The sequence below is a fragment of the Taeniopygia guttata genome, chromosome 30 (assembly GCF_048771995.1).
Source record: "Taeniopygia guttata chromosome 30, bTaeGut7.mat, whole genome shotgun sequence".
NCBI classification, from domain to species: domain Eukaryota; kingdom Metazoa; phylum Chordata; class Aves; order Passeriformes; family Estrildidae; genus Taeniopygia; species Taeniopygia guttata.
The window spans coordinates 2,676,751-2,687,647 of record NC_133055.1 but is presented as its reverse complement, the minus strand read 5'-3'; the positions used below and the strand labels follow the sequence as shown (position 1 = coordinate 2,687,647).

General features: G+C 60.4%; 3 protein-coding genes across 3 annotated transcripts in view; 1 reads left to right on the top strand and 2 right to left on the bottom strand.

Annotated features, from left to right (window-relative positions):
• The window catches only part of LOC140680875 (uncharacterized), a 490,116-nt gene extending 489,466 nt beyond the window's left edge, over positions 1–650 (bottom strand). The window contains exon 1 of the mRNA XM_072919759.1: positions 220–650. The gene's annotated coding sequence lies outside the window, so the exon portion shown is untranslated. The remainder of the gene's footprint in view (positions 1–219) is intronic.
• Positions 1–10,897, top strand: part of LOC140680256 (uncharacterized) — a 1,118,524-nt gene that overhangs the window by 541,408 nt on the left and 566,219 nt on the right. The gene's annotated exons all lie outside the window — the stretch shown is intronic.
• Positions 7,480–10,897, bottom strand: part of LOC105760196 (uncharacterized) — a 448,806-nt gene continuing 445,388 nt past the window's right edge. Inside the window, exon 22 of the mRNA XM_072919757.1 lies at positions 7,480–8,844. Coding sequence (XP_072775858.1) covers positions 7,946–8,844 — 899 coding nt within the window. The 3' untranslated portion in view covers positions 7,480–7,945. The remainder of the gene's footprint in view (positions 8,845–10,897) is intronic.

The following is a 10,897-nucleotide window of genomic DNA, read 5'->3' as shown; positions in this document are numbered from 1 at the left end:
CCGCTCTCTAATCCCACCGCCTTCTCCTCCCTCATCCCTCATCTTCCATCGCTCTTCCTCCTCCTCCTGTGTCCCGTCCCCTCCCGCCTGTCCTCCTTTATCCCTTCCCTTCCATCCCCCCTCCTTCCCTGTCCTCCCCCTCGCTATCCCCACCACCTTCTCCTCCTTCATCCCTCCCCTCCTCCTCCCCGGCAGCACCGGCAGGGACTGGGCTCTTACCGGAATCCTACTGGGATCCTACTGGGAGTGACTGGGACTGTACTGGCATCGTACTGGGATCATACGGGGATCATCCTGTGATCGAATGGGACTGTACTGGCTTTGTACTGACACCATATTGCCCCACACAATCCCCGCTGCCGAAGGCCGAACCGTGAGGGGAAAGGGGGCGAGGAAAGGGCGGGACCGTGAGGGGAAAGGGGTGGGGAAAGGGCGGGACTCTGAGGGGAAAGGGGGCGAGGAAATGTCGGGACCGTGAGGGGAAAGGGGGCGAGGAAAGGGCGGGACCGTGAGGGGAAAGGGGCGAGGAAATGGCGGGACCGTGAGGGGAAAGGGAGCGATGAAAGGACGGAACCGTGAGGGGAAAGGGGGCGAGGAAAGGGCGGGACCGTGAGGGGAAAGGGGCGAGGAAAAGGAAAACCGTGAGGGGAAAGGGGGAGAGGAAAGGGAAAACCGTGAGGGGAAAGGGGGAGAGGAAAGGGAAAACCGTGAGGGGAAAGGGGGCGGGGAAAGGGCGGGACCGTGAGGGGAAAGGGGAGGCTCAGGCCAAGGGCGGAACTGTGAGGGGACGCTCTGTGAGGCGGCGCTCTGCAAACAACTGCCACGGACTGGGAATGAACGGCAAAGAAATCAGTAGGTCTGAAAGTTTTATTTGTTATCAAATACATCGCAGCCACCCAGCCCCACACAATCCCCATCCCACCGCTCTAAACTGGGATCCCACTTCTCCCAGTCTCCTCCCAAACCCATGTCACCATGGCAGCTGTGGTATCGAGTGAGTTTGGCGTGGGATTGAGTTTATTTTTGAGGTAGGAAAAAGCAATTTGAGGTGGGATTGAGTGTCTGAGGCTTAAAATTCAGTCGTTTTCAGTGGGATGTGAGTGGTTTTGAGGTGAAAGATTGATCCCTCTTGGCTTTCGGAGCACAGAGGGGTGGAGAACAGAAAACAATGCAGGTAAACACAAAAGGAGAAGCACCCAGGTGTGTTCCCAACATGGATCACAGGGAATGTGGGTCACCAGGGCTGTGCCCAATGTGGGTCCTCTAGTGTGGGATGGAGTTTAGCTCTTCTCGCACTCGGGGCACCCGTAGGGCTTCTCTTACCGGTGAGTACGTTGGTGCCGGGCCAAGGTAGAGCTCTCTGAGAATCTCTTTGCACACTTGGAACACTCGTAGGGCCTCTCCCCGGTGTGGATGCGCCGGTGCCTGGTGAGGTCTGAGTTGTCCCTGAATCCCTTCCCGCAGTCGAGGCAGCAGAAGGGCCTCTCCTCCGTGTGAATTCGATAGTGCTCGAGGAGATGGGAGCATCTATTAAACCTCTTCCCACACTCAGAACACTCGTAGGGCCTCTCCCCAGTGTGGATCCTCCGGTGCGTGATCAGGCTGGAGCTCTCGGTGAAGCGCTTCCCACACTCAGAACACTCGTAGGGCCTCTCCCCAGTGTGGATCCTCCGGTGGTTGGTGAGGGTGGAGTTCCTTCTGAATCCCTTCCCACAGTCGGGGCAGCAGAAGGGCCTCTCCTCTGTGTGACTCCGATAGTGTTGGAGGAGATCGGAGCTGGTCTGAAACCTCTTCCCACACTTGGAACACTCGTGGGGCCTCTCCCCGGTGTGGATCACCTGGTGCCTGATAAGGCTGGAGCTGTGTGAGAATCTCTTCCCACACTTGGAACACTCATAGGGCTTCTCCCCAGTGTGGATCACCTGGTGTCTCATCAGGGTGGAGCTGCAACTGAAGCTCTTCCCACACTTCCCACACTCGTAGGGCCTCTCCCCAGTGTGGATCCTCTGGTGCCTCATCAGGCTGGAGCTGTCTGAGAATCTCTCCCCACACTCAGAACACTCGTAGGGCCTCTCCCTGGTGTGGATCCTCCGGTGCTTGATGAGGGTGGAGTTCTGCCTGAATCCCTTCCCACAGTCGGGGCAGCAGAAGGGCCTCTCCTCTGTGTGAATCCAAAAGTGTTTGAGGAGACAGGATCTGGTCTGAAACCTCTTCCCACACTTGGAACACTCGTGGGGCCTCTCCCCAGTGTGGATCACCTGGTGCCTGATCAGGCTGGAACTGCAACTGAAGCTCTTCCCACACTCCCCACACTCGTAGGGCCTCTCCCCAGTGTGGATCCTCTGGTGCTTGATCAGGCTGGAGCTGTGTGAGAATCTTTTCCCACACTTGGAACACTCGTAGGGCCTCTCCCCAGTGTGGATCCTCTGGTGCATGATGAGATCACCGCTCCTCCTGAAGCCCTTCCCACACTCCGAGCACTTGTGGGGCTTCTCCCCATCATGGAGCTGCTCAGGGACCCCCATCTCCGAGCTCTGGCTCCATCTCCGGCCGCCTCCCCGGCCCAGGGTGGGTCTTTCCCCCTCAGATCCCCGCGATCTGCCTTTGCAGCCCCTCCTCGTGCGGGATCTCCGGGGCTTTTCCTCCCCGTCGGGTTCCTGCGCCGTGGAGCCGCTCAAAACGGCCTCTCCCACCAGGTTCTGCCGCGGGGATTTGTCCTCCCTGCTCTCCATCCTCAGCTCCTGCTCTGGGGGAGGAAGGACAAGGAGAGGCTCTTCCTCTTCCTCGCAGCCGCCCAGGGGCTGGGAATGGGAAATCCTGGTTTGGGGAAAACAAGGGATGAGCACGTGAAGTTGGAAGCTCCCTCTGCCCCAGTCCATCTCTGGAAGTCCCTGCCCTCCTGGGCTCCATAAAATGCTCCCGAACACCGAGATCCAGCCCTGAAAAAGCCTCCCGGGAGTTCCCCGTCCCTGCTGCCTCCCCTTTGCTGTTCGGGGCTGCCCCCTGTCCCAGCTGCTGGGGTCACGCTTGCATTGGGGGTCCCCCTTCTCCTCGCTGCCCGCCCTCCCCAGGCTGCCGCGAGTCCCAGCGATCCCAAAAGCTCCCCCCTCTTGGCTCTCCCCATCCAGGGGTGCCGGGGCTGTTTGGGCTCCCGGGCTCCCTTCTCCCCTCCTTCTCTGCTCTGGGCTGCCGGGGCTCCAAGGAGTCCCCCCAAGGGGCCTTTTCCGCTCCGCTTCGCAGTTCTTCCTTCTCCAAACATCCCCCCAAAAAACCCCACCCAGGCACCCCCCGGGAGATCGGGCCCGAGCTCCCCCTCCCCGCTCACCTGCGGGATGGGGGGCGATGATCCCACAGGTGGGGGCTGCGAATTCAGGCAGGGCTCGACCGCGTGACTCCTCTGCTCTGTTCGATCCGCTTCGTCCCTCCTCTTCCTCTTCCTGCCGACCCTCCTCTTCCATCCCCTTTCCTCCTCCTCCTCCTAGCTAAGCCCACCTCCCGCTCCTCCTCCATGCCTGCCCTTCCCTGCCTCCCCTTCCTTCCCCCTCCTCCCGCTCTCTAATCCCACCGCCTTCTCCTCCCTCATCCCTCATCTTCCATCGCTCCTCCTCCTCCTCCTCCTGCGTCCCGTCCCCTCCCGCCTGTCCTCCTTTATCCCTTCCCTTCCATCCCCCCTCCTCCTTCCCCGTCCTCCCCCACGCTATCCTCACCTCCTTCTCCTCCTTCATCCCTCCCCTCCTCCTCCCCGGCAGCACCGGCAGGGACTGGGCTCTTACCGGAATCCTACTGGGATCCTACTGGGAGTGACTGGGACTGTACTGGCATCGTACTGGGATCATACGGGGATCATCCTGGGATCGAATGGGACTGTACTGGCTTTGTACTGACACCATATTGCCCCACACAATCCCCGCTCCCGAAGGCCGAACCGTGAGGGGAAAGGGGGCGAGGAAAGGGCGGGACCGTGAGGGGAAAGGGGCGAGGAAAGGGTGGGACCGTGAGGGGAAAGGGAGCGAGGAAAGGACGGGAACGTGAGGGGAAAGGGGGCGATGAAAGGGCGGGACCGTGAGGGGAAAGGGGCGAGGAAATGGCGGGACCGTGAGGGGAAAGGGGCGAGGAAAGGGCGGGACCGTGAGGGGAAAGGGGCGAGCTCAGGCCAAGGGCGGAACTGTGAGGGGACGCTTTGTGAGCCGGCGCTCTGCAAACAGAACAGCCACGGACTGGGAATGAACGGCAAAGAAATCAGTAGGTCTGAAAGTTTCATTTGTTATCAAATACATCGCAGCCACCCAGCCCCACACAATCCCCATCCCACCGCTCTAAACTGGGATCCCACTTCTCCCAGTCTCCTCCCAAACCCATCTCACCCTGGCAGCTGTGGTATCGAGTGAGTTTGGCGTGGGATTGAGTTTATTTTTGAGGTGGGAAGAAGCAATTTGAGGTGGGATTGAGTCTCTGAGGGTTAAATTTCAGTTGTTTTCAGTGGGATGTGAGTGGTTTTGAGGTGAAAGATCGATCCCTCTTGGCTTTTGGAGCACAGAGAGGTGGAGAACAGAAAACAATGCAGGTAAACACAAAAGGAGAAGCAGCCAGGTGTGTTCCCAACATGGATCACAGAGACTGTGGGTCACCAGGGCTTTGCCCAGTGTGGGTCCTCCAGTGTGGGATGGAGTTTAGCTCTTCTCGCACTCGGGGCCCGCGAAGGGCTTCCCTTACCGGTGACTCCGTTGGTGTCGGGTCAAGGTAGAGCTCTGTGAGAATCTCTTCCCACACTTGGAACATTCGTAGGGCCTCTCCCCGGTGCGGATGCGGCGATGCCTGATGAGGGCGGAGTTGTACCTGAATCCCTTCCCGCAGTCGGGGCAGCAGTAGGGCCTCTCCTCCGTGTGACTCTGATAGTGCCGGAGGAGATGGGAGTTTCTGTTAAACCTCTTCCCACACTCAGAACACTCGTAGGGCCTCTCCCCCGTGTGAATCCTTTGGTGCGTGATCAGACTGGATCTCTCGGTGAAGCTCTTCCCACACTCAGAACACTCGTAGGGCCTCTCCCCAGTGTGGATCCTCCGGTGGTTGATGAGGTTAGAGTTCCTCCTGAATCCCTTCCCACAGTCGGGGCAGCAGAAGGGCCTCTCCTCTGTGTGAATCCAAAAGTGTTGGAGGAGACAGGAGCTGGTCTGAAACGTCTTCCCACACTTGGAACACTCGTAGGGCCTCTCCCCGGTGTGGATCACCTGGTGCCTGATCAGGCTGGAGCTCTGTGAGAATCTCTTCCCACACTTGGAGCACTCGTATGGCCTCTCCCCAGTGTGGATCCTCTGGTGCGTGATCAGGTTGGAGCTGCATATGAAGCTCTTCCCACACTCCCCACACTCGTAGGGCCTCTCCTCAGTGTGGATCCTCTGGTGCCTGATCAGGTTGGAGCTCCACCTGAAGCCCTTCCCACACTCCGAGCACTTGTGGGGCTTCTCCCGATCATGGAGCTGCTCAGGGACCCCCAGCTCCGAGCTCTGGCTCCATCTCCGGCCGCCTCCCCGGCCCTGGGTGGGTCTTTCCCCCTCAGATCCCCGCGATCTGCCTTTGCAGCCCCTCCTCGTGCGGGATCTCCGGGGCTTTTCCTCCCCGTCGGGTTCCTGCGCCGTGGAGCCGCTCAAAACGGCCTCTTCCACCAGGTTCTGCCGCGGGGATTTGTACTCCCTGCTCTCCATCCTCAGCTCCTGCCCTGGGGGAGGAAGGACGAGGAGAGGCTCTTCCTCTTCCTCGCAGCCGCCCAGGGGCTGGGAATGGGAAATCCTGGTTTGGGGAAAACAAGGGATGAGCACGTGGAGTTGGAAGCTCCCCCTCTGTCCCAGTCCATCTCTGGAAGTCCCTGCCCTCCTGGGCTCCATAAAAACCTCCCGAACACCGAGATCCAGCCCTGAAAAAGCCTCCCGGGAGTTCCCCGTCCCTCATGCCTCCCCTTTGCTGTTCGGGGCTCCCCCCTGTCCCAGCTGCTGGGGTCACGCTTGCATTGGGGGTCCCCTTCTCCTCGCTGCCCGCCCTCCCCAGGCTGCCGCGAGTCCCAGCGATCCCAAAAGCTCCCCCCTCTTGGCTCTCCCCATCCAGGGGTGCCGGGCTCTTTGGGCTCCCGGGCTCCCTTCTCCCCTCCTTCTCTGCTCTGGGCTGCCGGGGCTCCAAGGAGTCCCCCCAAGGGGCCTTTTCCGCTCCGCTTCGCAGTTCTTCCTTCTCCAAACATCCCCCCAAAAAACCCAACCCAGGCACCCCCCGGGAGATCGGGCCCGAGCTCCCCCTCCCCGCTCACCTGCGGGATGGGGGCCGATGATCCCACAGGTGGGGGCTGCGAATTCAGGCAGGGCTCGACCGCGTGATTCCTCTGCTCTGTTCGATCCGCTTCGTCCCTCCTCTTCCTCTTCCTGCAGCTCCTCCTCTTCCATCCCCTTTCCTCCTCCTCCTCCTCCTCCCTAAGCCCTCCTCCCGCTCCTCCTCCATGCCTGCCCTTCCCTGCCTCCCCTTCCTTCCCCCTCCTCCCGCTCTCTAATCCCGCCGCCTTCTCCTCCCTCATCCCTCATCTTCCATCGCTCTTCCTCCTCCTCCTGTGTCCCGAACCCTCCCGCCTGTCCTCCTTTATCCCTTCCCTTCCATCCCCCCTCCTCCTTCCCCGTCCTCCCCCTCGCTATCCTCACCTCCTTCTCCTCCTTCATCCCTCCCCTCCTCCTCCCCGGCAGCACCGGCAGGGACTGGGCTCTTACCGGAATCCTACTGGGATCCTACTGGGAGTGACTGGGACTGTACTGGCATCGTACTGGGATCATACGGGGATCATCCTGGGATCGAATGGGACTGTACTGGCTTTGTACTGACACCATATTGCCCACACAATCCCCGCTCCCGAAGGCCGAACCGTGAGGGGAAAGGGGCGAGGAAAGGGCGGGACCGTGAGGGGAAAGGGGCGAGGAAAGGGAAGACCGTGAGGGGAAAGGGGGCGAGGAAAGGGCGGGACCGTGAGGGGAAAGGGGGCGAGGAAAGGGCGGGACCGTGAGGGGAAAGAGGGCGAGGAAATGTCGGGACCGTGAGGGGAAAGGGGGCGAGGAAAGGGCGGGACCGTGAGGGGAAAGGGGGCGAGGAAAGGGCGGGACCGTGAGGGGAAAGGGGCGAGGAAATGGCGGGACCGTGAGGGGAAAGGGGGCGAGGAAATGTCGGGACTGTGTGGGGAAAGCGGGCGAGGAAAGGGAGGGACCGTGAGGGGAAAGGGCCGAGCTCAGGCCAAGGGCGGGACCGTGAGGGGAAAGGGGCGAGGAAAGGGCGGGACCGTGAGGGGAAAGGGGCGAGGAAAGGGCGGGACCGTGAGGGGAAAGGGGGCGAGGAAAGGGCGGGACCGTGAGGGGAAAGGGGCGGGAAAGGGCGGGACCGTGAGGGGAAGCTCTGTGAGGCGGCGCTCTGCAAACAGAACTGCCACGGACTGGGAATGAACGGCAAAGAAATCAGTAGGTCTGAAAGTTTCATTTGTTATCAAATACATCGCAGCCACCCAGCCCCACACAATCCCAATCCCACCGCTCTAAATTGGGATCCCACATCTCCCAGTCTCCTCCCAAACCCATCTCACCCTGGCAGCTGTGGAATCGAGTGAGTTTGGCGTGGGATTGAGTTTATTTTTGAGGTGGGAAGAAGCAATTTGAGGTGGGATTGAGTCTCTGACGGTTAAATTTCAGTTGTTTTCAGTGGGATGTGAGTGGTTTTGAGGTGAAAGATTGATCCCTCTTGGCTTTCGGAGCACAGAGGGGTTGAGAACAGAAAACAATGCAGGTAAACACAAAAGGAGAAGCAGCCAGGTGTGTTCCCAACATGGATCACAGGGAATGTGGGTCACCAGGGCTTTGCCCAGTGTGGGTCCTCCAGTGTGGGATGGAGTTTAGCTCTTCTCGCACTCGGGGCCCGCGAAGGGCTTCCCTTACCGGTGACTCCGTTGGTGTCGGGTCAAGGTAGAGCTCTGTGAGAATCTCTTCCCACACTTGGAACACTCGTAGGGCCTCTCCCCAGTGTGGATGCGGCGATGCCTGATGAGGGCGGAGTTGTACCTGAATCCCTTCCCGCAGTCGGGGCAGCAGTAGGGCCTCTCCTCCGTGTGACTCTGATAGTGCCGGAGGAGATGGGAGTTTCTGTTAAACCTCTTCCCACACTCAGAACACTCGTAGGGCCTCTCCCCCGTGTGAATCCTTTGGTGCGTGATCAGACTGGATCTCTCGGTGAAGCTCTTCCCACACTCAGAACACTCGTAGGGCCTCTCCCCAGTGTGGATCCTCTGGTGGTTGATGAGGTTAGAGTTCCTCCTGAATCCCTTCCCACAGTCGGGGCAGCAGAAGGGCCTCTCCTCTGTGTGAATCCAAAAGTGTTGGAGGAGACAGGAGCTGGTCTGAAACGTCTTCCCACACTTGGAACACTCGTAGGGCCTCTCCCCGGTGTGGATCACCTGGTGCCTGATCAGGCTGGAGCTCTGTGAGAATCTCTTCCCACACTTGGAGCACTCGTATGGCCTCTCCCCAGTGTGGATCCTCTGGTGCGTGATCAGGTTGGAGCTGCATATGAAGCTCTTCCCACACTCCCCACACTCGTAGGGCCTCTGACCGATATTACTCACCTGGTTCCTGATCAGGCTGGAGCTGTGTCTGAAGCTCTTCCCACACTCCCCACACTCGTAGGGCCTCTCCTCAGTGTGGATCCTCTGGTGCCTGATCAGGTTGGAGCTCCACCTGAAGCCCTTCCCACACTCCGAGCACTTGTGGGGCTTCTCCCGATCATGGAGCTGCTCAGGGACCCCCAGCTCCGAGCTCTGGCTCCATCTCCGGCCGCCTCCCCGGCCCTGGGTGGGTCTTTCCCCCTCAGATCCCCGCGATCTGCCTTTGCAGCCCCTCCTCGTGCGGGATCTCCGGGGCTTTTCCTCCCCGTCGGGTTCCTGCGCCGTGGAGCCGCTCAAAACGGCCTCTCCCACCAGGTTCTGCCGCGGGGATTTGTACTCCCTGCTCTCCATCCTCAGCTCCTGCCCTGGGGGAGGAAGGACGAGGAGAGGCTCTTCCTCTTCCTCGCAGCCGCCCAGGGGCTGGGAATGGGAAATCCTGGTTTGGGGAAAACAAGGGATGAGCACGTGAAGTTGGAAGCTCCCCCTCTGTCCCAGTCCATCTCTGGAAGTCCCTGCCCTCCTGGGCTCCATAAAAACCTCCCGAACACCGAGATCCAGCCCTGAAAAAGCCTCCCGGGAGTTCCCCGTCCCTCATGCCTCCCCTTTGCTGTTCGGGGCTGCCCCCTGTCCCAGCTGCTGGGGTCACGCTTGCATTCGGGGTCCCCTTCTCCTCGCTGCCCGCCCTCCCCAGGCTGCCGCGAGTCCCAGCGATCCCAAAAGCTCCCCCCTCTTGGCTCTCCCCATCCAGGGGTGCCGGGCTCTTTGGGCTCCCGGGCTCCCTTCTCCCCTCCTTCTCTGCTCTGGGCTGCCGGGGCTCCAAGGAGTCCCCCCAAGGGGCCTTTTCCGCTCCGCTTCGCAGTTCTTCCTTCTCCAAACATCCCCCCAAAAAACTCAACCCAGGCACCCCCCGGGAGATCGGGCCCGAGCTCCCCCTCCCCGCTCACCTGCGGGATGGGGGGCGATGATCCCACAGGTGGGGGCTGCGAATTCAGGCAGGGCTGACCGCGTGATTCTCTCTGCTCTGTTCGATCCGCTTTGTCCCTCCTCTTCCTCTTCCTGCCGCTCCTCCTCTTCCATCCCCTTTCCTCCTCCTCCTCCTCCTCCCTAAGCCCACCTCCCGCTCCTCCTCCATCCCTGCCCTTCCCTCCCTGCCCTTCCTTCCCCCTCCTCCTGTTCTCTAACCCCACCGCCTTCTGCTCCCTCATCCCTCATCTTCCATCGCTCCTCCTCCTGTGTCCCGTCCCCTCCTGCCTGTCCTCCTTTATCCCTTCCCTTCCATCCCCCCTCCTCCTTCCCCGTCCTCCCCCTCGCTATCCCCACCTCTTTCTCCTCCTTCATTCCTCCCCTCCTCCTCCCCGGCAGCACCGGCAGGGACTGGGCTCTTACCGGAATCCTTCTGGGATCCTACTGGGAGTGACTGGGACTGTACTGGCATCGTACTGGGATCATACTGGGATCATCCTGGGATCGAATGGGACTGTACTGGCTTTGTACTGACACCATATTGCCCCACACAATCCCCGCTGCCGAAGGCCGAACTGTGAGGGGAAAGGGGCGAGGAAAGGGAAAACCGTGAGGGGAAAGGGAGCGAGGAACGGGCGGGACCGTGAGGGGAAAGGGGGCGAGGAAATGGCGGGACCGTGAGGGGAAAGGGGGCGAGGAAAGGGCGGGACCGTGAGGGGAAAGGGGCGAGGAAATGGCGGGACCGTGAGGGGAAAGGAGCGAGGAAAGGGCGGGACCGTGAGGGGAAAGGGCCGAGGAAATGGCGGGACCGTGAGGGAAAAGGGGGCGAGGAAAGGGCGGGACCGTGAGGGGAAAGGGGGCGAGGAAAGGGCAGGACCGTGAGGGGAAAGGGCCGAGCTCAGGCCAAGGGCGGAACTGTGAGGGGACGCTCTGTGAGGCGGCGCTCTGCAAACAGAACTGCCACGGACTGGGAATGAACGGCAAAGAAATCAGTAAGTCTGAAAGTTTTATTTGCTATCAAATACATCGCAGCCACCCAGCCCCACACAATCCCCATCCCACCGCTCTAAATTGGGATCCCACATCTCCCAGTCTCCTCTCAAACCCATCTCACCCTGGCAGCTGTGGAATCGAGTGAGTTTGGCGTGGGATTGAGTTTATTTTTGAGGTGGGAAGAAGCAATTTGAGGTGGGATTGAGTCTCTGAGGGTTAAATTTCAGTTGTTTTCAGTGGGATGTGAGTGGTTTTGAGGTGAAAGATTGA